General features: G+C 50.8%; 1 protein-coding gene and 1 long non-coding RNA gene across 4 annotated transcripts in view; one reads left to right on the forward strand and one right to left on the reverse strand.

The window, feature by feature from the left end:
- Window positions 1-10: 10 nt before the first annotated feature.
- Window positions 11-2,591, forward strand: LOC110136395 (uncharacterized). 2 transcript variants are annotated; one of them, XR_002313638.2, is made up of 2 exons: window positions 11-263; window positions 603-2,591. It is a non-coding gene; the product is annotated as an uncharacterized lncRNA (long non-coding RNA). The 2 variants fall into 2 exon arrangements; XR_002313639.2 differs by having other exon boundaries at window positions 1,553-2,591.
- The window catches only part of MTCL2 (microtubule crosslinking factor 2), a 74,737-nt gene continuing 52,969 nt past the window's right edge, over window positions 2,531-24,298 (reverse strand). For both annotated transcript variants that reach the window (XM_070472592.1, XM_070472593.1), the window contains exons 9-15: window positions 22,664-22,768; window positions 21,520-21,687; window positions 19,726-19,977; window positions 18,604-18,675; window positions 17,606-17,676; window positions 14,566-15,919; window positions 2,531-10,670 (exon numbers count right to left, since the gene is read on the reverse strand). In XM_070472592.1, coding sequence (XP_070328693.1) covers window positions 10,518-10,670; window positions 14,566-15,919; window positions 17,606-17,676; window positions 18,604-18,675; window positions 19,726-19,977; window positions 21,520-21,687; window positions 22,664-22,768 — 2,175 coding nt within the window. In that variant the 3' untranslated portion in view covers window positions 2,531-10,517. The remainder of the gene's footprint in view (window positions 10,671-14,565; window positions 15,920-17,605; window positions 17,677-18,603; window positions 18,676-19,725; window positions 19,978-21,519; window positions 21,688-22,663; window positions 22,769-24,298) is intronic.

Consider the following 24,298-nt stretch of genomic DNA (forward strand, 5'->3'; position numbering starts at 1 on the left):
CGGGGGGAGGGGGGGGGTGGTCCCGGGCTCGCGCAAGCGCACAACGCCGCTTCCACGAGGCGCATGCGCAAACCGCTGTTCGCGACTCTTGTGGCCCCGCCCTGTTTGTCCAAGTTCTTCCCCGCCCAGTATTGGCCAAGTTACCACCTTCCCAACAACTGCACTCCCGAAGAGTCCCTGACTGAGTACCGTTACACCGTCGTGTTCTTTGCGCTCGACATGCCCAGAGCCTTTCCAAGATGAGGGAGCAGAGGCCCAGAAAGGTAATTGCCAAAGGAAGACATTAGCGAGTGGGCAGTGATGCCCTGTCCGGTCGCTGGGCCACAATCCTTCTCTCCCTTTGTCTTAACTCTAAAATTGTGGACCATGACTCTCCCAGGGCAGACTGGGACCACTTTTTCCAGTTCTCCTCTAGCATATTTTCTCTTTTTGTGGCCCCTTCAACACCTGGAAAAGTTTAGGATCTCTCCTTTTACAACCTCCTTGCAGACCTCCCCCTCCCCAAATCGCTTGCCACTCTTATCATCACCCCCATTGCTTCTGCTCCTTTGCTTAAGGCGTTATCTTGGCCTGAGAAGCCCTTCCCTGATTTTTCTTGGCAGAATTCTCCAATTTTAAGCCTCAGTTGAGGATCCAGTGCACTGAGAGCCTTCTCTGAGGCCCCAGGCTGTAAAGCAGATGCCCTTTCTGTGCTGCCAGGAGCCTAGCCTGTGCCTGGCACACTATCCGTTGCTGGCTTGGGGGCTCCCAGAGAGCACGCTGCTGCTTCAACACCCAGCATGATGCCATCAGAGTGTCACCTTGCATGCCTTCGGGATCTGAAATCTCCCCAAGTGTTGAATCACAAGCAGTCCACAAAAACTGCAAGAAGGGTTAATGAGCCACCACTGGAATGTGACTGTGGTCATCTTTCCATAGCAGTTGTGGGTCCCTGGAAAAGTTTTCTGGTGGTAGGCAGAAATCTGCCTTCCTGACATTTCCACTCTGTGGTTCTAGCATGTTGTCTCCCAACAGATGTCTGAAGCAGAGATTTGTTCTTTGTTCCCTGAATATCACTTTCTGGAGCCCAGTTCCTTCCCTTCCCACCCCACTCCTTCAACTTCTCACTTGTCAATGTCCCAAGAACAGAACACAGCCAGAACTGGCCATCCTGGGGCACAGTGGGTAAGTTTGTTGCCTCATGGAATCCAGACCCAGTGCATCCTCTAGGTTGTTTCCCTGCTTTCATTTCTTCCATGACTCTCTACTGTCCACAAGATGTAGACATTCCTTCCCTCATAAGGGACTGTGTGATCTCACCCAGCCTCTTTCTTCATTCCCCACACCAGTGATTTCTTCCTGTTCCCTGATCCTGCTCTGCTTTCTTTCTACTAGGCTTTCTACATGCTGTTCCCTCTCCCTGGAACATGTTGTCTCCATCTCCTGCCTGCAACACACCACCATCTCCTTCATCTAGTCAACATCTCAACCTTAGGAATAATTGCAGCCTTTCCTGACCCTCCGACTCCCTGACCACCCCTTTGCCATTGACATTTGGTTTCCTGTTTTTCAGGTTCATATACTGTTATCCTCAATGCCCAGCACAGGCCTGGCTGTTGTTAGACTCTCAAAAAAGAGACCTGGAATTCCTTGGTGATCTAGTGGTCAGGACTTCATGCTCTCACTGCTGAGGGCCGACATTCAATCCCTGGTCTGAGAACTAACATCCCACACAAAAAAGTAATTTTCATGTGGTTGCTGGCTTCCAAGATGGTCCCCAATGACCTCCACTTTCTGCTCTTCATGCCCTTGTATAGTTCTCTTCCAAAAGGAATAGGACTAATTTGTATAACTAGTGAGATACTGCAGAAATTATAGTGTATGACTTTCAAGGCTTAAGTCATAAAAGACATTGTGACCTCTCCTGCTTTCCCATAGATCACTTGCTCTAAGGGAAGCCAATTGCCATGTTGTGAGGATACTCAAACAGCCCTAGGGAGAGGTCCACATGGGGAGGAACTGAGGCCTCCTGCCCACCCTCACTTGCCAGGCATGAGTAACCCAACTTGGGAATGGATCTTCCAGCCCCAGTCATGCCTTCACATGATTGCTGCCTGATTTGACACTTGACTGCACCCTCAGGAGACCCTGAGTCAGAACAACTTAGCTCCTGAATCCCTGACCCACGGCATCTGTGATATAAATGTTTGGGGATAATTGATTATACTGTAATAGATAATTAACCCATGTCCTTTTTTTGTGATAAATATTTGAAAGTCTTCTGTAGCAAGTTTCAGTTCCATTTTTGATGACCTGCATTTGTTTCTCTGTGGCCTTACCACCCTTCATGGGGGACCCTGAGGTGTCAGCAGTCAGTAGCTGGGAGCCCCTTGGTGGTTCTTCTCAAGTGACCCCAGACCAGCCAGCTGGCTGAGGCATTCCCAGGACTCCCTCCTTCCCAGGCAACTGGGTATGTGTTTGAGTCAAGTTCCAAATGTGCTGGGGACCGCACCCACCTCACGTGAGAAATCAGACAAGCCAAGTCCATGGAAACTGTTCATATGACATACTTTATTTCCAATCTAAACCATTAAAAACCCTTTGTAAGTTTACACTGTACAGTTACTCATGTCTGAAATAAGACACGGGGGGGAAGGAGAGCTGGCGGACTGGACCACGGTTGTCTAGCACCCAATACCTCCTGGGAAGGAGCCTTCTGAAGAAAGGAGTAGGGAGGAGAAAGAGCGGGCAGGAGAGGCAGAGTTTGGCCCAAGGATGCCCCTGGTCCCTTCCTTCCCAAAGGCCTTTCCCTGGGAGACCCCTTGGGCCCACGACTTCAGAGGCCACACCAGGAAACCAGGATGGTCAGGAAGGGGGTTTCACAGTACTGGCGGGGGTTCAGGATGGGGAGGCCAGGTTGAGGGATGGCTTTTGGCTCTCTCCCCTAGCCCCTAGGGGCAGGAGCTGCTTTTTGGCACTGTCTACAAGGTCTCCCCCGAGGTGGGAGGAGGAGGAGCTGGTTGGGGATTTAGGAGTCTTTGAGAAGCTACGTTTCTTTCCATTTGAAAAGAAGCCATCAGCCTATGGTGAGATTCCCAAGGGATAAAGGGTCAGGGTCTTTTGTCTCCTGCCCACCCCCTGCCTGGCTGGCACAACCCTATACAACCTTTAGTAAAACCCAGACAAGTAGGAAAGGTGGGTAGAACTGGAACCAAGCCAGGAGTAGAGAAAGGAAAAATGCCTGCCTTTTCCCAGCCCCCCAATTTCTGGGAAGAGGAGAACACAGTTGTGTTTTGCTTTGGGTAGGGATGGCCAGGGTTCCCTGGCCTCAGAAATCCAGATGAGCTTGATGTTTCCCACTTGTTCCTGGTCAGGACCAGCCTCAGTCCTTCACCAGGCCACACTATTTGCTGGTTTAGATCGGCAGGTAGTAAATGCCTGTGTATATCGGAATCAGTTGGAGGGCTTGTTAAACCCCCAGCTTGCTGCCCTCCCCCCACCCCCACCAAAGTTCTAGTTTTTTAGTTCTTGAGTGGGGCCAATACTTTGCATTTCTGTCAAGTTCCCAGGTGATGCTCTGGCTTCTTTGAGAACCTCCAGGCATCTCATCCTCAGCAACCTGGTGCCCTAAGAAGACAGTGCCAGGGAGCTGGGCCACAGCTGCCAAGGCCCTGCCTTAGAGGCACCAAATTGGGAAGCTGCTGGGAACAGACTTATGGTGAGCCCCCTGTGCGGAGAAGTAAACTAAGGCACAGAGATCAGTGGCGGAGCTGAGAGAGGAGCCAGGATACTAGGGCCCAGTGGAGAGAGGATGGTGATGCAGGACCCCAAAACATGAGGGGTGCTCTGGGATCCCTAAGGATCATCATCATAAAATCATACAACCAGCCAAACACAGAGAAGTTAGGACAACTGTCCAGACCTGGGCCAGGTCTCCAAAATCCTGGCTGAAATTCCTTTTCACAGGAGCAGTTCGAGTGGTATAGAGTGGAGAAAGACAAGATGGTCAGGCCTTGATGACTTTGGCCCTTCAAGGATGCTAAGGGAAACCAGAGCTCCTTTTCTTACTGCCTGGGGTTCAGGGAGCTGGTGAAGGGCAGGAAGGGAGGGGAGCAAGGCTGATGGGGTAGACAAAGGAGGGTGCGGGGAAGGGTGGGGTGGGGGAGCCCTGGGCAAGGGGTCGCTTTGTTACCAGTCCCCTTTGGTTCTTGGCTCTGTGGACTTTGCAAACTGCAAATACTACAGAAGGGATAAGCGGTAATGCCAGGATGGGCTACAGGTTCTGCCAGGGCAAGCTATTCAGAGGCAGAGAGATCCAGGGGAGGGTAGAGAGGATGGTGGGATATCAAATGGACAGGCAGATGGATGGACAGATAGCCAGAGGGAGGAGGGAAGAACCCAAGTCAGGCTGCATCTGCTTTACAAACTAGGCTATGCAGGACTGGGCAGGATAGGGGAAGCCAAAATGAGGGTCCCAGTGACCTCTGCCAATTCCCAGTGGATACTGCTGGGGTCCTGTCGGGAGGCTGTGGACAGAAGAAAATGGGACTCAAGGGTGGGATGGGGTGTGTCTTTCTGGGCTGGGGGTGGTCACTGGGCCAAGCCCAGCCTGAGGCATCGGGGAAAGGTTCCCCCTTCAGTGTGAGAAAGTAAAACAGAACCCAGGAAATACAATCAGATCTGAAAGCAAACATCAGGAATTGGGAGACCACAGTCACAGGACGATGGGGATGTGAGCCTGAGGGGCCAGGAAATCCATAGAAGGCCATTCTGGGAGGGCTGAAGGGGGTGGGTACTACAAAGAAGCCTGCGGCTCAGAAGAGGAAAACCTGGCCATGGGTCAGGGCCACTGGGTCTGCTGGTGGGAATCAGAGAAGAGGAGGCAGGAGGAGGGGAGGCTTTGGAGGAAGGTGATAAAACAAAGGATGGATGGGTGGTGGGAAGCAAACAGGCTGAGCCCAGAGAGAAGACAAGGTTCAGCCAAGATCAGGGAATGGTAGGTGGGGTCTCACTCACCCCCAGGGATGCAGAACCTGGTGGGAGTCAGGAAACCTGAATTCTGGTCCTGACTCTGCCTCCAGTTTGCTGTGTGACCTTGGGTGAGGAACTCCCTTCTCTGGGCTGGATTCCTCATCCAAAAAAGGGAGGGGTTTGACAAAAAAGGACCAACACTGTATGATTCCACTTAGAATACTTAGAATAGGTAAATTCATAGAGACAGAAAGTAGAATATAGGTTATCAGGGGCCTGAGGGAAGGATGGGGAGTTACTGTTTAGTGGGTACAGTTTCAGTTTGGGGTGATGAAAAAGTTCTGGAAATGGATAGTCCTGATGGTTGTACCACTGTGTGAATGTATTTAAAGCCACTAAAAGGGCTAAAACAGTAAGTTTTATATTATGCATTTTGGGCCACAATTTTTTTTAAGTGAGAGGGTTGGTCCAGTTTATTAGCCTTTCTACTCACTAAGACTAGTGAGGGCACTAGGGGACAATGACTGTGATCAGACCTCTTTACATCAGTGTAGAACCTTATGCTTTCCCACGTAGACTCACACAGTATTGTACTTGGTCCTCAGCACCGCCATGTGAGGTAGGATTTCTTCCACTTTGCAGCTGGAGGAACAGAGGCACAGACTAGCCACATGCTCTGGGATCAAGGTCATTCAAGTCGGTGGCAGTTTATTATTTTTAAAATAGTGACCTGGAAAACATCCTTGCATTTTAGGTTCATACCACAACTGACTTAGTGGCCTTTGAAGAAAGGATGCATGCTCTAAATTAGCAGAAGAGTTTGCCTCCTGGGGCAAATATTGTCACTTCCCATGACTGGATGATGAGAGTCATGAAAGTTGATGTGCTTCCCTTTTTACCATGGCTGCCAGGAAACTCCAGAGTAAAATTTAATTGCAGGATTATGGAAATCACATCAGATAGATTTAAGCGTGTGTATGTGTGCGCACGTGCTTAGTCGCTCAGTTCTGTCCAACTCTTTGCAACCCCATGGACTTCGGTCCTGCAGGCTCCTCTGTCCATGGGATTTTCCAGGCAAGGACACTGGAGTGGGGTGCCATTTCTCCCTCCAACCCAGGGATCGAACCCACATCTCCTGTGTCTCCTGCATTGGCAGGAGAATTCTTTACCCACTGTGCCACCTGGGAAGACAGATTTGGGGAATGATAATTCCTCTTGCTTTTTGACTTTTTTTTTTCCGTTGCCTTACTGAACTTTATGATTAAGATTGTAAATGGCCCCCGGTGCTTTTTGGAAATTCTCAGCATAGATAACCCAAATCAGAGCTGGATTGAGGACCAGGTTCCCTAATTCTCAGCTCAAGGCTCTTCTAAAAATATAACATCGTAGTTATTTGGCTTAAAAAAGATGGCCTAATTGGAGATGGTAAAGGACAGGGAAGCCTGGCATGCTGCAGTCCATGGGGTCACAAAGAGTCGGACACGACTGAGCAACTGAACAATGGTCAAGGCTATGAACATCAGTGGTGTGGCACTGGTACTTAGGATCTCTCTGGGAGTTTGTTAGATAAGCAGATTCCTGGCCCTTTGGGGTGAGGTGGGGTCCAAGAAGCTGCATTTTGGACATGTCCCCACACCACCCTCCGAGACACACAGGTCCAGAGATTCAGGATAGACTGGTTTTATGTCTGGGTTGGGCAGTGGCATAGTCTGGGTATTCTGTAGCCACACAAAGCCCCCAGTGGGGCAGTAGGTTAACACAGCAAGGGACAAGGTTGGCCTGAGGGTTCCAGCTGACCTAGGTTCTAGTCTGAACTTGATGACTTCCTGGTTAGGTGACTCTGGAATGAGACCTGTACCTCAGTTTCCTCATCTATAAAATGGGAACACTAAACCCTGTCCTGCCAAGGTTGCCTCCCAGAGTTAGCATGTAGAAGCCTGAAGGATAAGCAATTTCTAAATGGCCATGTGCTCTAGAAGAGGTGTCCAGGGACTTATTATTAATGAAGAGGTGGTGGGATTGGGAGGCTAATGGGCCTGGAAGACTGGCAAAGCTGGGGGGGGAGCATTCTAAATGGGAGAGGAGAGGGAGGAAGGCCCCAGAAGTTGGATGGGCAAGAGGAGAACAGACCATGTGGTGAAACCATGAAAAGTGGATGGGGGCAGGCAGGAGGGAGCCATGTGGCAATCAGGGCACAAGAGGGTCAAGTCCTGGACCCTCAACTTTGTCACCTGGGAGAGCAGCTGGTAGAGGACCATCCCTGGGGAGACCAAGGGAAGGAGCCGTTTTGAGCAAGACCTCTTGGGAGGGGTTTTTAAAATTGGTCAGCCTTTGGTGGGGACAGAATTGGGGGGGAGATGGCTGCCAGGGTGACAGGGACTTGAATGTTGATACCTCGTGCATGCAGCATCTAGGGGCCACTGACGTGCCAGAGTGGTTTGATTTTCATTTCAAGTACAGACATCATTGCCCCCAGGAGGGTCTGATTTGGCTGTGGGAAGAGGTCAGATGTCAGAAACACAAGATCGTCCAGTTTGGGGTCAGTCATGCCAACTGGTCTTCCATCTCCCCTCAACCAATTGGTGTCAACACAATGGATCCAAGCCTAGGGGCCTGTAGGGAATTAGGACCCCAAGGTTCCTTGGGACTTGGGCTGTAGAGAACAGAGAGAGAGGGAAAGGAGAGGAAAAAGAGGGGCAGAGGGCGAGGAAGAGAAGGAAGTTGCTGGGAGTAAAGAGGCAGGAAAGAAGAAAGGGGAAAAGGGCAGTGTTCCTTCCTGGGACCCGGTGCTCCTGGGGAGTCCTCTGCTTCGGGAATGTTACCAAGACTTAAAAGGCATTTGAAGAAACAAATAAACTTAGAAGTTACATTCCAAAAGAGTAGAGAGTTTTTACAAGACAACCCCCCACCCCCAAAAAAGAAAACACAACCAGTTGCTAATTAAAATGCTAAAACCCAAATCAAACCAATATTTACACGTAACATTTTCAACCCCATCAAGCCCCATATCCAGAGGCTTCTGTAGGAACAGTGTAGGAACCTTGCCCAGTGGCATGCAGGAAGCAGAAACTGGGACTTTACTGAAAACCAAGGACAGGCCTCTGACACTGGCTGAGGGCTGGGCGGCCAGGCGCTAAGACAACGACAACGCAAGGACGATCTTGGGTGAGAACAATGATGGTAAGGCTGAGCACTCAGCAGGGTCCAGGTCTCGTGAGGATTCCTCCCCAAGGCTAGCAGTGCAGCCTCCCTGGCCTTCTGCAGCCCCGGGAGGTGGCAGAAGGCCTCTGGTGGCTTGTGGCCTGGTGTGAACCCCCTCCCTTGGATAGCATTGGAGGGGTCCCCTGACCTCTTGGGTGGGAGCACTGGCATCCCAGAGGGGCCTGGCCCTTGGCTACATTGACCTGCCTGCTCTGCCCACACAGGTCACTATGGTACGAGGAAGTGGCTGGTTGTACTAACGTGACCCCAAAGTTCTGCTGATAGGCAATGGACATGAAGGTATTTGGGTAACTGGTCCAGGTGCTCCAGAAAGGGCAAGACTGGGGGCTGGTGGGTGGGAGTGCAGAGGCATCTCCTAAGTCCTGGGGGCACACTAGCAAAGATGCTGGCTTTCGGTCTTCCTGATGGAAAATTCAAAGATGAGCCACTTTATCCTGATGTTTACACTCTGAGCCCCCAGCCAGTCACACGCAGATATGCAGGCATGTGTGCAGCCAAAATGGGTTCACTGGCACCAGGAGGGAGGCCCTCTGCGTTCTCCCCTGCCCTGAGCCATGCTGCAACCCGCCTGGTGGCTCAGTCAGCTCACACGCGACAGGGGGAAGGGCGGGCAGTGGGGTTGGGGCTGAGAGACGAGCCTGGAGAGTCCATAAGGCTAAGGAGAGAAGCTGGTGAAAAGGCTGGAGGCTGGTGAGAACTGAGGCAGGCTGGCAGACACTCTCAGATCCATGTGCAAAGCTGCAATAAACAACATTCTCGAAGTTCAGTCCTGTTTTCCTGCGAGTTCTCACTTAGGGAACTTGGAGAGATCTCCATGCTTTTGATAAAGCCTTAGTAATCTGTGTTGGACTCATCAGAAACCAAAAAAAAAAAAAAGGTGTGAGAAGGAGGGAGGAAAATGAGAAGGAAAATGGGAAGTGATTGGAAAGCAGTGCTGCTGGTCCAGCCCTCCGTCCTGTCTGTGAGTATTTACAAACTCACAGCTGGGGGTCAGGCAAGTAGCAGGTGTGGAGCATAAAAGTGATGCTCTGAGGCCAAAGGGTCAGCAGATTTGTGGGGAGCTCTGCTGGGGCCCCCTCCAAACCTGAACCAAGAGACCAGAGCTCGCCTGCTGAGTTGTCTTGTCCTCAGAGGGGACCCTGCGCCCATCCATCGTGTTAAAGCCTTGCATTGTCCCAGTGGCGAGAGTACATGTCTCAACCTCCAATAAATTACCTTAGGGACTTTGGGGTAAATTAAATTATTAAAATAAAGTAAAACCACCTTAAATATTTATAGTAAGAAAAACTCAAAATAAACAACCTAGGCAAGAAATGTGCTTCCAGGCCCCAGTCTATTGCCATGTCCTGGGGCACCGGCCTCGTAAAAGACTCCTGGGCCTGATCTGACCAACTGGGAGTCTCTTTTTGGGAATATCTTTGCCCTCCACCAGCTGCAGGATGTAAACACAGTAGAGATGTGGCACCCCTCCAGGGTGCTGGGGAAAGAGCCCCCAGCAATCAAGGCAGTGGGCAATTAGGCATTTATTTATCTGTGCACCAGGTCTTGAGATGGACTCTACCTATGTCTGTCCTCAAGGAATCTCCTGGGAAGGCTGGGGTCCCCCCAAGTCACCTTGGCAAGAAAGGCAGTTCCAGTGGCTCCCTGACCCTGGGCCCCGCACATTCCTACCTCACATTCTAGGTCTTGCTGCATCTGAGCTACGGGCAGGGAGATCCAGGGCCCCAGGATTCTAAGCAGATACTTGACCCTGGCTACTGCCCTATCATATCCCCTAGAGCTGCAGCAATCCAGAGCAGTGGGGCTGGGGGGAGGAGGTGGTGGCGGAAGGAAGAGAGGGATGGGGTGATGCCCAGCTCAGCTCCATCAGACACCCCACATTGAGCCCTAGAGCAAAGCCTATTCTTCTCATCGGTGTTTCCTCCCGGTGAAGAGGGATGTGGTTGGCTGGGAACATCTCTGTGAGCCCTTTTCCATGAGGCTCATGGCCGGAAGTGGATCCTTTCCTTGGCTCTTCTGAGAAGTGGGTGGAACCAGGCAAGGCTCTCCCAACTTACGACCCAGGGATCAGCTCTCAATGAATCTCTCTGGAGATGCTTCCGAAGCCCAGTTTTGGTCTTTCTCCCACTCGCTGCCTTCCCCTGGGAAGTCAGATATCACCACCCAGCAGTCAGCAGGAGACCCCGCTTTACCTGGCTGGGAAAGCGCTTCCATGGCAGAGATGCAGCCCTCCAGGGCGAGAGATGCATGGAGCTCGCGGGCCCCGAGCGACTTCTCCTCTCCACTGGTTCTCTTCGGCTGTCCAGGGACGGGGGCTGGTCGAGGTGAGGAGCTCGGCTGCTCTATCACTCGCTGGGCGGGGCTGCCCGCTCCTCCCCACCCCAGCCAGACTCTGAAGGGTGCAGCCTGCACTTGGAAGGAGAGTGGCGGATGGCAGAGCGGGATGGCCGGGCGAAGCAGGAGGCGAGAGACTGGGTGCTGCAGTCACACACTGCATCCTGGGGGGAGAGAAGAAGAAGTCAGGAGGTGCCAGGAGGCACTAACAGCGCCCCCCCACCCCCCCAGGGACTGGGTGGCCATCCAGGCCGGGAATTTGGACTCTGCTGTGCAGTTCCTAGGAGCTGGAGCCCCTCTTTTTTTTTCAGTTATTTATTTATTTTCATTTATTTTTATTAGTTGGAGGCTAATTACTTTACAATATTGTAGTGGCTTTTGCCATACATTGACATGAATCAGCCATGGATTTACATTTGTTCCCCATCCTGATCCCCCCTCCCACCTCCCTCCACATCCCATCCCTGTAGCCCCTCTTTGAACCAATTTTAAAAACTTATTTTCTCCCATTAGAGCAGTAATGAACGTTCATAAATAAAGCAGTAATGAGTGTTCATAAATAACGTTCCAGGGACTTCCCTGGTGGTCCAGTGGTTAAGAATCCACCTTCCAAAAAAAAAAAAGAATCCACCTTCCAATGCAGGTGACTTGGGTTCGATCCCTGGTCGAGGAACTAAGATCCCATATACCATGGGGGCAACTAAGCGCATGCACTGCAGCTAGACAGAAATCCAGCAAAAGCCTGTATGCCGCAAAAAAGACCCAGTACAGACAAAAAAGCAAAACAAAAAAACCCCAAACATTCCAGAATATAATAAATTCTGGAATATACATAAATAAATTCTGGAACATACCTTTACCAAAATGATCTCAACTCCTATAGCTTACTTTGTAATCGCAAAAACATGAATACTTTTCTTGTCATTATGTATGTCCAGATCTCTTTCTTTTTAATGGCCACACAGTATTACAATGAATGGAAATAGCTTAATTTATTTATCCAACTCATTTTTTATGTGTGTTTTACGTAGTTTCTAAATTTATTACTATGACCAACACATAGGGATAATGGTTAAAAGTGCTGCTATACATCAGTTACAATTGCCAAGATATGGAAACCTAAGTGTCCATCAATAGATGAATGGATAGAATGCTACTCAACTATTTAAAAAATGTAATTTTGCCATTTGCAGTACCGTGGATAGACTTGGAGGGCATTATACTAGGTAAAGCTAAGTTAGACAGGGGAAGACAAATACTAACACCACTTATATATGGAATCTAAAAAATACAACAAACTTGTAAACAAAAAAACATCAGACCCACAGATATAGGGAACAAACTCATGGTTACCAGTGGTGAGAGGGAAGGAGGAAGAGGCAAAATAGAGGTAGGGGATTAAGAGGTACAAATTATTAGGAATAAAAACAAGCTACTAGGATATATTTTACAGCACAGGGAATATAGTCAATATTAATAATAATTACAAATGGAGTATAAACTTTAAAAATCATGAATCACTATATTACACACCTGTAACTTATATAATATTGTATGGCAACTATACTTCAAAAAAACCCCCAAAACATGCTGCTGTAAAACTTGATTGGTTGGTTCAAATTCCAGCCCAGTTACTTACCAGCTGTGTGACCTCGAACAAGTTTTTTAACCTCTCTGAGCCTTGATTTTTTCCTCAAAGTTGTTGTGATCAACTTTGATCTCAGCCCGGATTTTTTCCTCAAAGTCTGTTGTGATTACAACAAACTGTTGGCATAGTGCCTATTACATATTCAGTAAGTCTTAGCAATTTTTATTAAGAATGCAATATTTTTTTATATACACATCCACCTCTGTAAAAATTTCCACTGGTTACATTCTTAAGAGAACTACTGGATCAATGGGTAATAAGCATACTTTACATACTGAAAAATGTTTGGGTCAACCAACATGGAAAATACAATCAGCTTTGTATTTCTGGTTTCGTGATGTAGTTGTGGTTATCTGACTATGATGATTAGTTTTCTGTCAACTTGACTGGGCCACAGGTTCCAGACACCTGGTCAAACACTATCCTGGGTACTTCTGCAAGGATGCTTTTGATTGAGATTAATATTTAAACCGGTAGACAGAGTAAATCTGCTTGCTCTCTCTAACATGAGTGAGCCTCATCCAATCAGCTGGTGTACTGAACAGAACACAGAGTAAGAAGGAATTCTTCCTGCCTGATGACCTTTAGACTGGAAGTATATCAGCTATATGTGCTGTACTGGAACTATACCATTGGCTCTTCTGTTGTCAGGCTTTTGGACTCAGTCTCTCTGTCTCTGTCTCTCTCTCTCTCTACACACACACACACACACACACACACACACACACACACACTCTCACGCATGCATAACCACAAAGCCTACTGGTTTTGTTTCTCCAAGGAACTCTAATATAATGACTATGTTCAGTTTGTAAGAATTCAATAAACCATATTTTTTACAGTTCATATATTAAACTAAAAAAGGTTTAAGTTAAAAAAATAGGAATAAATATTTTAAAGGTTTTTTTTTTTTGTTTTGTTTTAATTTAATGCAGCCAGAGAGTATAGGGAAGTAAAGCACTCACCATATACTCTTGGGGGTTCTAGAAACTTGACAAAGTCTTTGGAAAGGCAATCCAGCAACACCTATTAAATACTTCAACAATTTACCCATTTCTACAACTCAAAACTAAGGAGATAGCCAATTAAAATTAATTAATTTTTTAAAAAACTAACGAAATAATCTGCAATATGGAAAAATGCTTTTGTGTCAAGATGTTCACCACAGTATTAAGTACAATAGGGAAAACCTAGAAACCAGCTAAACATATAAACCGTACAAATCACATGGGTCAATTCCAGCCCGTGCCATCCCTCTGTACCCCCGCCCACAACCTTCCTTCACTCCCTGCGCTGCAGACCATGATACTGCCCCTGACCACAGCTGACTGGGCCAAGGGGGCCCACTGATCTCAAGTTAGACCAATCAGTTTCTTCCTGAAATGTGGAACTGGGACATAGCGATTTGACTCCATCTCCTTTAGGTGCTTGAACCAGAAGACGTTATAAAAGCAGAGGAGGGAGAGCCCACCTGGACCACATGCAGATACAACAGAGAGGGAGGGAGACAAGGACATCAGAGAAAATGAAGCTCAAAGGAGAGGAGAGGGAGGGGCTTCCCTGGTGCTCTAGTGGCTAAGACTCCAAGTTCCCAATGCAGGGGTTCCGGGTTCAATCCTTGATCAGGGAACTAGATTCTGGATGCCACAACTAAAAGATCCTGAGTGCTGCAACTAAGACCTGGCGCAGAGAGACAAATTATATATATATATATATATATTTTTTTTTTTAAAGAGAGGAGAGGGAGACAGAGCAGCCACTGGGGCCTTTGGATCCTTGCCCTTGGGTTCCATGGTATAACCTGCAGTTTCCCTTTCTGCAACGCTAACTTATATGTTTTACTAATATGCACATAACCTTAACTAAATCTGAAATTGATATCCGGAGTGGAATGAGCAACAAAAGAGTCTCAGAACGGAAGCACTTGGGGATGGAGTCTTGGTGGGGTGGGGGCAATGGTGTGCCAGGACATGTTTAAAGACTGGCTTCCCAGGACTGAGAGGAGAAGCGCTGATTTTCAGCAATTCCACTTTTCACGGAGTAAATCCTCTCAGGGTACTAAGGTGACACCACTGAACACAGAGAGGTCCACGACTGGCTCTCAAGAATCAAGGGAGCGGGCACATTGCTGGGTGATGGGAGAGCAGTGCCCATGCTTCTTGCTCGGAGGGGATGCTGGCAGTCTCTGGGGGTGTGCATGGATAAGCCATGCTCAGGCATCTAGTAATCAGACCGTGTGTCCATCAGGTCTGTTGTTCCAGGAAGGAGGCCTTCCAACCCCCATCCCAGACCAGCACACGGACTTACTGAAACACACAAACCACAGGCCTGAGTTTGAAAACCAAAGAGTTGGGACCTTATAAACCAATCTCAGCTCAAAAGAAAAAGGGCACCCCGCCCAACCCACCTACCTCATTGGGAAGGACGGTGGCTCCATCTCCATCTCGAGTGATACCATCCTTCCCCACCTGGGGGAGCACGGAGAGCCTGGCCTCCTCACTGCCGCCCAACTTGCCCACCTTCTTGTTCAGGATCCTGGCCATGCCCTCGGGCTGATGGTAGCTGGCGGGGGAGAGGGGCTCCGGCTTCTTGGCGCCCTCCTCCCCAGCCGCGGACGCCGTGGGGCTCGGCGCCCGGCCGCACACGTTGCGGAAGAACTCCTGCACGATGCCGTACTTGGGCGGTTCGGGCTTGGCCCGGGCCTCGGACATGCCAAGTTTCCAGACCGACTCCGTGCTCCCTGAGTGCTCCACCACGCTGAAGAGGCTGGACAGCCCGTCGTTGATGTTCCTCAGCACGGGGCTGTCCCGCGTGGTGGTGGAGCGGGCCCAGGCCGAGCCGTTCTGCTTGCCCTGGTGCAGGTTCCACAGGCTGCGGTCCTTGGCCCCGTCCAGCTTGGACACAGAGCGCCTCTGAAGCTTGGGCGAGCCGTACTTGGGTGAGCAGCAGGGCCGCTCAATGCGCGCGTGCACCTTGTCCAGGGAAGATGAGATTTGCTTGCTGCGCACGGACACGAGCGAGGAGCCACGCGGCGACCAGCTCTTGCCGTGAAGGCTGCCGCGGGGCGGGTCGGTCTGCAGGCCCACGCTGACCGTGCGGATGGTCTGCGTGCCCACGCTGGCCATGCCCACCGTCTGGCTGGACGTGCTCTTCACCTTCCGCTCCAGCGAGCCCGAACGCATGGCCTGGCGCACGCAGTTGGTGATCTCCTTCATGTCGTCGCTCATGTTCCCTGACATCTCGAAGTCGTGCAGGGCTGCCGGGAAGCCAGGCCCCGCCGCCGAGGGGCCGCCCCCGGAGCCCCCGTCCAGGCGCTGCCGGGAGAAGTTGCAGAGCCATCGGCTGTAGGAGCTCTCGGCCAACCCGTCTGCCTCGGCCGACTCTTTGGGCTTGGCTGTGGTGAAGAGGAAGCCCGGCTCGATGATGATCTTCCCCTCCCTGTCATGGACCACGGGGACGCCCAGGCGCCGGGCCACCGGGGGGCTGTAGTACACGCGGATGCCTGTCTTGTCGGGTGCCGTGTAGCTGCGTTGCATCTGCCTCCCCGCTGGCTCCGGGCAGCCCAGGGCACCCAGGCGGTTGCAGTCACGGGGCGACAGCCCTGGCTGTTCGGGGGCACCCTTTTCCGGGTCCACTGGCTGGGTGCCCACGAAGGCAAAGGCAGGGCTGTTGGGTAGCTTTTTGCCCCGGGAGGCTTCCCCGGCGAGGTACGGGGAACAGTCCAGCAAACTCTCAAACTCCGACATGGAGGAAACAGATTTGGTCCTGGGAAGAGCAGAAAAGGAACGGCTGAATTAGTAGATGCCTTATGCGGAGCGAGCACTCTGGCTGGTCCCTGCACTTCACGGGAGCCGGGACAACAAGGGTCCTGCTCATCTCTTGAGAAAGATGCTGTTGGTGCCCTGCCCTTCGCCTCCTCCACACGCACACCTACACGTGGAACACTGCACGCTCGGAGCACCTGCCATTCTTCACCTGAGGGCTTTTTTTCTGTCTGCAGGAGCATACTTGGCTTCCACCCAGTTGTTTAGTTGCTAAAGTCACGTCCAACTCTTTTGTGACCCCCATGGTCTGTAGCCCACCAGGCTCCTCTGTCCATGGGGTTTCCCAGGCAAGCATACTGGAGTGGGTTACCATTTCCTTCTCCAGATCTTCCAGACCTGGGGGTAGAACCCACATATCTTGCATTGCAGGCAGATTCTTTACCGTTGAGCGGAAACTAAAAATTTCACATGATTTATAGACATAGCCATCAACAAACCATGGGTGGGGTTTGGTGGTTTGGTACCAGTCCCCAGGTACCCTTAGGTGGGAGAACTCATGCTCCACTCTGGCTCCCAGCAATGCTGTGAAATAGCTCCAGCTGCCCACGTGTAACCTGGTTGATAACACCTCCTTTACGGTGCGTTCCCTTTCCTGTCTCACTTCCAGACTTTTCCTGGAATCCCCTCCCAAATGTTCCGTTTACACTCAAATCCTTGCCTGAAGCCTTACTTTTGGGGGAGCCCAATCTAGGACTTCCCAGGTGGCTCAAATGGTAAATAATCTGCCTGCAATGCAGGAGACCTAGGTTCGATCCCTGGATTGGGAAGGGAATGGCAACCCACTCCAGTATTCTTGCCTGAGGAATTCCATGGCCAGAGGAGCCTGGCAGGCTATAGTCCATGCGATCGCAAACAGTCACGACTGAGTAACTAACAACAAATAATAACACGATCTAGGACACCATTTAATCTCTGACCCAGACCTGGTATGCGTGCTGTCTGATGACTGTAAGTGCCAGGCATACATGACAGCATTGCACATGTCAGACCATTCAGTCCTTGGACAAGTCTAGGGGGCAGCTCCTGTTACCCTATAGGAAGAGGTGGGAAATACAGCACCAGGGCACAGAGCTAGAACTTGCATTGCTGAAATTCAAATCTCACATCACAACTCCAGAGCCACCCTCCTCCCTGGGGCCCACTTGGCTTTGGGCTGCTCACGTGGCCCCTGTGGGGTTCTGTTACCCCAACTTTCTTCAAGGGTTTCTTAATGGTGGAAACATGGTCCTGAGAGCCCCAGGGGTTCCCTGGCTATAGCACAGGGCTGGGCCCAGAGGATGATGCTCAGTACCACCAGGAATAGAGGTCCAGCAGGACTCTCCAAACTCCAGAGACAGGAGGAACCCCAAGAGGAGCTTGGGGTTTCTTTCTCAGCTAGGATACGCTGGGGCCCATTTTCCGTGACTAGAATAAAAAAAAAAAAATCGCAGGCTAGAATTGCTATCACCCAAAGGTTCCCAGCTCCTAAGTGGCTGGGGTTCCACAAAAAACATATCCCCGTGTTCTCTCAATTCAGTGGAGGTGCAGTGCTGGGCACGTGGAGCAGAGAAGAAAGGCAAAGTGGCAGGGTGGACCGCAGGGTGGGGGGCTAGGGCAGGGGTGGGGCTCGGGACAGGGCTGCCAGCACCTCTTTAAGCCGGTTCCCCCAAGCTCAGCTTCAGAAACAGCTTCTTTGTCGTGGATCTTTTCACTGCGGGTCTGTCATGGAAGAGAGACAGGAAAGGGTCAGTCTGGCCACAGTGTGGGAGCGGGCCCAAGCTCTCGAGTCTCCTCCTGTAGAGCAGGAGTATTGTCAGCACCGACCTAGAAGCCCATTGGTCAGTTTCTACCTACAGTGCATCTAACCCCGCCCCTCATAGGTATGTGATCCAAGCTTGGCCAATCCACGGTCCAAGAGTGAACCCAAGAGAGTCTATTTAGAACTTACTGTGAATGTAATGGCAGCCAACAAAGCAACCAGTAGCCACTGCTCAGTTGAAGGTGAAAGCAGTGATCTGAGGTCTTGTTTGGGGTTTGCCCCACCCTGGTTCCAGAACAAGTCCCAAGATTTGCATCAGTTTTCTGACCTGGCATCACCAACCCTCTTGAGCCCCTAATGAAATCCTCTCCTACTTCAGTCCCCCAGAATTGGCTTTTGCTGCTTGCAACCAAATCTAATTCACCACATCCTCAGGCTGTCATGAGCAAGGGCTTGTATGGTCACTGTTTCATTACTCAGTGTGCTGCTCTATGGACAGTGCACCTGAGGTTCAGGAGCAAACTTCCCTGATTAACCTCCACACCTGGGCTGGGCTAACACAGGGAATATGATTTTTATTTTACCAGTGAGGCAACTGTGACTTGCCCAGGATCACAAAGCTCTTTTGGAGTCCCTGTTTTTGAGAAAGGCATAATTAAAACAAGAGAGACACCTAACCTTTCTCCCCAGGCATGGAAGGATGGAGCTGGCAAGGAGGGGACATTCACAGGTCTTAAGGCTGGAATCATGAAGTAGAGACCTCAGGATTGAGGAGCCCAAGCGGGTGAGGGTATATGATCTATGGGACAGGATTAGCATCCTCCTGGTCACATTTCCCCCAAGTGAGGGACTTTGCAGTATAACTAGGAGCCTGTTGCCTCTCTCACCTCTTTCCAGCTGTTATCCTGCTTCTCCAGATCTGAGTGCTTTAGGACCCAGGGGTCAGCAGCTTTCTGCAGCTGGACAAGAATAAAGAAGGTGGTTACATACAGGCAAAGCTGGGGAGGAGGGTCCTGTTTTGTGCAGTGCCATTCCCCAGGCTCCACTCTGTGGTCCAGATGAGCCAGATCATGGGCTCAGAGCCACCTTCCAAATGGACAGCAGCTCTGAGCCAACAAAGTGGGTTTGGCAAATGATCATGAAACCAACCACTTATAGGCGTCCTCATAAGTGTCATTATCTCAAATACAGTAATAGTTGTTATTACTATGTTAATTCATGCTGCAGTTCCTGGAACAGCTACATCAGCTAAGCAGCAGCTGAATAACATTAAAGTGGTGTCTCCATACTAGGTATGCTAAGCAGCAATTAAACTGAATGGCATGCCTCTGCACTCTGTTGTGAACAGCTGTCTATGAAAGAGGCAAAATGTAAATAATATACATATTACGATTCAATTAATGATAAAAAAAAAATCTCTGAATGTGAATGTAAACAGCAAGAAAGGGAGGGAGTGGGTTGAAGTATGCTTTTGCAGTATTTGAGTCTTATATAAAGATGAACTCCTGATTTATACAACTGAAATAATAAACAAAGGATAAAGTCACAGAGCTTGATAAGCTAGGCACATGTTAACTGTAGTGGGGCTACAGTCAATGACTGATTTTCCTATTTCCCCCTTTTGGTCAGAGAACCCTAATTTTCATGAGGAACCAGCCTTGGTTCTTCCCTCTTGGTTCAAGAGATTTGGTAGGGTCTAGATGTGGGCATATGACTCATATCTAGCTGATCAGAGCCGTGTGAAAAAAGAAAACTCTCTTCCCATTGCAAAGGCTAAGCTGTGAGGATGTGAACACAAAATTCAAAGAGGCCACATTGGAGGACAGCTTGCTTTGGAATAAAACACAGGAAAGCAAGCCTGTGAGACCAGCAGAGAGGAAGACTCGGTCCCTACTGCAGCCTCTGCGCACACGGATCCAGCGCTACGTGAAGGAGTCCTCCCTCTGGTCTGTGCCCACAGCAACGCCTCGCTTGTGGCTCAAGGCGGCTGGGGCTGGGACAGGCCTCACCTGGCTCAGGCGACTCTGCAGCTCCTTTAGCTGCTGCTCCACCTGCTGCTTCTCGCCCTGGAGCCGCTCCAGCAGCTGCAGCTTCTCCTGCGCCCAGTTGCGCTCTCCGATCTGCAGCTGCCGCGTCAGCTCCAGGACCGCGCTGTAGGACTCGGCCAGGAGGCGCTGCTGCTCCTCGCGCTCCCTCTGCAGGGCTGCCTTCCACTCAGGCCCCGCCCGGTCCCCAGCCCCCTTCCCGGCCTTCAGCTCCATCTGGGGAAGGAAGAGCAACTGGGTGGCTGGCCCTGGGAGGCCCCTTGCCGTCCCCCTCCCGTGACTTCCCTCCCGGGCGCCAACAGAGGGTAGGCAAAGGCAGGAGGGGCCCCTCCGCCGAGGACCCCCTCCCCCAGGAGCCATCGCTGACCTCCTCAGTTAGAGCTAGTCTCTTCTCACAATCAAGGCTTGTGTGGCAGTTTCTACACACCAAGCTCCGTGCTAAGGGCTTTTCAGGCATTATCTGTATCCTCGAGAAAACTCAGCAAGATAACTACCATTTTTGATATTTTTACCAAGGAGGAAGAGGTTCAGAGAGGTTACTTTTCCCAGGTCACATAGCTACAAAATGGCAGAGGTTCCTAGTTATTGCTTCTCATGATATTTCATCAACACTTACCAGGGTTTACAGTTAGTGGGAGATACGCGAAGTCTAAACATAAAAAAATGTGTGCAGGAATCGTTCAAGAGTAATGGCTTTCCTGGTCCCAAGCTCGGGAGAGGGGGGCACAAGAGGTAAAGATGCCATCTATAGGCACCCCACACCCCAGGCTGTTGTCAGATTCCCAAGGGGAAGGGGCACCTGGAATGGCTGGGGTTGCGGGAGCAGTGTGAACAGTGGACACTGTGGAAAGTGCAGGTGGGAGGAGAGCTGTGAGTTCTGCAGGGAAGGTTGGGAGGACAGAATGGCAGCACCGGGAAGCAGAAATTTGAGTATTGGGAAGAAGGGGGGATCACGGTCATGAGAAGCCAGGAGGGCTAAGGTTTGGGGAGTGAGGATCAGGTCTGCCGTTTACTAGCTGGGTGATCTTGGAGAAGAAACTGAACTCCTCTGTGCCTGTCTTGTCCTTTGCCCAACAAAGATAATCGGTGTACCCACCTCCAAGGGGCCCATGAGGCCTGGGAAGGCAGCCTGCGGCAGGGGCAGGGGGGAGGAAGCTGGGCCGTGGGGGAGGGATGGGGTGGTGAGAGCCCTCAGTGGGAGGAAGCCCACCCTCGCACTTCTCAGACCAGAGTGGGGGGCACTACTGCCAGGCACACAGCAGAGACTAAATACCCAGGGCTCCTTGCGAAGGGTCCTTTGAATTATTTGGGTTGTAGGGAGGGGAGTCCCTCACTGTGGGGGGAGGGAGCAAAACAGGGCCAGGCAGCAGATAGTTAAGGGGACTTTACAGGACAGCAGGCCACAGAAGTCTGGGTGTGAGGATGAAGAATGCCATCAGGTGCACACAGGCATTTAAGTGTTCTGGCCTCACCTGTGAGCCTGTGGTGTGGGAAAGGTGCCCGCGATGCCCCCAGGCTCCTCTGCCAACCCTTCACCTGCCTTTCCTAGCCTAGAGACCCCCCAGTCCCCACTGCTTCTGGTATCCTTGCTGTGTGATCTAGTCAAGGCTCCTGCCTTCTCTGGGCCGCAAAGTAAGTAAAGTGATTCCTATGCTTCTAGGAGCGTGGCTTGGCCATCCTGTTTCCCAGTCTGACAGCTGAGACCTTGGCAGAGACAGGAACGAGGAGAGGGATGTCTCTGACTGGTGAGAGACTCACCAGGGCAGCATGGCTCTTGAGCTCCGCCCGCTCCGTTTCCCAGGTGGCCTTGGCCTTGGCAAACTGTTGCTGAAGCTCAGTCAGACCACGGCGTTCATCCCGGAGAAGCCAGCATAGCTCCTTCAGTGTCACCTTCATGTCAGCCAGTGTCTTGATGTACTCATTGGGCTGCAGATGGGGGGCAAAGTCTCAGTCAGGAGTTTTCAGAGCGGCAAAGAGGAGAGGCTGGACTGGGAACTCATCCAGAGTTCAGTCTGGGACTCGAGCAGGCCTTAGACAAGTCCCACGACTGCTCTGGGTCACCTCTTCATAAAACAGGCATAACAAGCCCAGCCCAGGCCCCCTCCAAGGCTGACACATGCCCCAGCTTCACATAAACACAAAATTCTGTAGTTACAGCAACTATTCAGCCTAAAGCTAAGCTGGGCCCTGGCTTCTCTGAGGCTCTGCAGCATCTAGGCCTGGGTCTTTCTCCCTGCTCAGCAACTGCATTCTCTGACCCACCAGGGCCTAGATGAGCAGTCTGAGCCCTGGAGCCTACCTGACTATCTGCCTTGGGCCTAATCTTCTCTCCTGGGCACATGAACTGTTTCCCACCTATAACCCAGCTCAGTGTGGGTACCCCTGGGAGCCTGACCCCACTGCTCCACTACCCCCTGCCTTGATTTGAAAGTTCCTGATCCTAGGCCACAAGGTCTTTCTTCACACAACTCACTCCAGCCTGCTGTCCTTAACCTCACTACGTACATCCCAAGCTGCAGTCAGTCTCAGAAAACCTTGCCGTACCTCTGCATACATACTTCTTTTGGTACAGAATGGCCTTTCCCTCATTCTTTATTAGGGAAGCTCCTATTCATCCTTCAAAACCCACCACCTAAAACCCCTTCTCTGTAATACCATCCCCTACACTCTGAACAGAATTAACTGCTCTCTTACCCATGACCCCACAGTCCATCATCTGACCCTCTGTCACTGCCCTGGAATGACTTATGTACCCCACAGTGCTGAGCATCTGGGGCAGTGACCCTCTGCAGCTCTAGTCCCTGGTGCAGGACTGCAGTCAGAGAAAGCAGCAAGACATGATCACTAAACAGACAAAGGAACAAATGGACAGGACAGGACTGGAAATGGGCTGAGAATTCACCGTGTTTTGGGTCCAGCTGTCCCCTGTGCAGGTCTTGTTATCAGAATGCTGAGCATTCAATTCCTCTTCCTCCATTAGCAGGTACAGCTCCTTCATGCTATTTACCTATTTTTTAAAAGAACACTGATCAGGGGATGGCAGGGCGTCATGCCTGGGGGTCTGACCTTCAGGGGGAGAGGATACAGGCTAGTGACTCAGAAAAAAAGGGGGCTGAATAGACAGGCAGGAAGCATGTATGAGGATTTATGGACCAAAGGCACCCCAGCTAGGCATTGATTTCCCAAATTTTAACTTTTACTCCTAGGCACCCTCCAGGCCAAGGAGCATAGCTAGAGTCAGGTCCTTCTGACCCTCCCCCCTACCCCACAACCATCTCTTCTGCCTCAAGGACCATGAGACATCCCTGAGAACTACTCAGAAATAGCTCTGTTGCCAAAGGAGGCACAGTGATTGGATTAAAAGGGCCACAGGGCACCCTCTTAACTATAGAAAAGGGCAACCAGAGGTTTGGGTAGACAGACGTGGCCCTTCCTGGGGGCAGGGGTTGCTATTAATTGATTCTGGACAGGAGTCCAGAGTCAGCCCAGGAGACCAGGGCTAGTTCAAGAAGGCAAAGAAGGAGAAGAATAGGGTGCTATTTACTATTCATTAATTCATTCATTCAACAATTTTTTTTTTTTAAGCTGTGCCTCACAGCACGTAGGATCTTAGTTCTCTGATCCAGGATCAAACCTGTGCCCCCCGTATTGACAGCATGAAGTTTTAACCACTGGACCACCAAGGAAGTCCCTTATTTGACAGATATTAATTGAAATCCTGCCATGCCCCAGGTCCTTGTTCAAAGCTGGGGATATGTCAGTGAGCAAGACAGATGAAAAACCCTGGTCCCCTCGAGCCTCCATTCCAGGAGCAATAAAACAAACAGATATGTGAAATACATGAAATGTCATTAAGTATATGAAATGTTCCATCATAATAAGTGCTATGAAGAGGAGAACTGTGAAAGGAGCTAGGATGTGCTGCACTGGGTGGTCAAGGAAGGCCTCAGGGAGGAGGCAGTATTTGGGCAAAGTTCTGAAGGAAGTAAAAGAGTAAGTCATGTGAAGACCTGCAGGTTGAGAATTCCAGGGAACGACCACAGCAAATGCAAAGGCCCTGAGGTGGGGACATGTGTGTCTGAGGAAGAGCAAGAGAGCCAGGAAGGAAGTGAGAGGTACAGGGCCCAGGGCAGGTTGGCAGGTGTTGGAGGGACTTCGCTTCCACTCTGGGTGACGTGGGAGCCAGAGGAGGGCTGTGCTTAGGAGTGACAGTGACCTGACTTCCAATTTTGTGAGATCACTCTGGCTGCTGTGTTGGGATACTTTATAGGGTAGAAACAGAGCTCCACAGCACCAGGGGGCACCATCCACGTGGAGTACACGCAGCCTGGTACCTGCCTATTTTGAATAAAAGATGCTCAGTGGAAAGGTGCAAGGGCAACGACAGGAAGACCAGGTAGGAGGCTGCAGTGATAATCCAGGCAAAAAGTGATGATGGTTCAGATGGGGGTGGTGACAGGGCTGGGCAGTGCAGCCGGGGCAGATTCTGTAGATTCCAGCTAGATTCACAATGTGCAGGAAAGGCCATGGAAGCCAA

Source organism: Odocoileus virginianus, chromosome 9 (assembly GCF_023699985.2).
Source record: "Odocoileus virginianus isolate 20LAN1187 ecotype Illinois chromosome 9, Ovbor_1.2, whole genome shotgun sequence".
Lineage (NCBI taxonomy): Eukaryota > Metazoa > Chordata > Mammalia > Artiodactyla > Cervidae > Odocoileus > Odocoileus virginianus.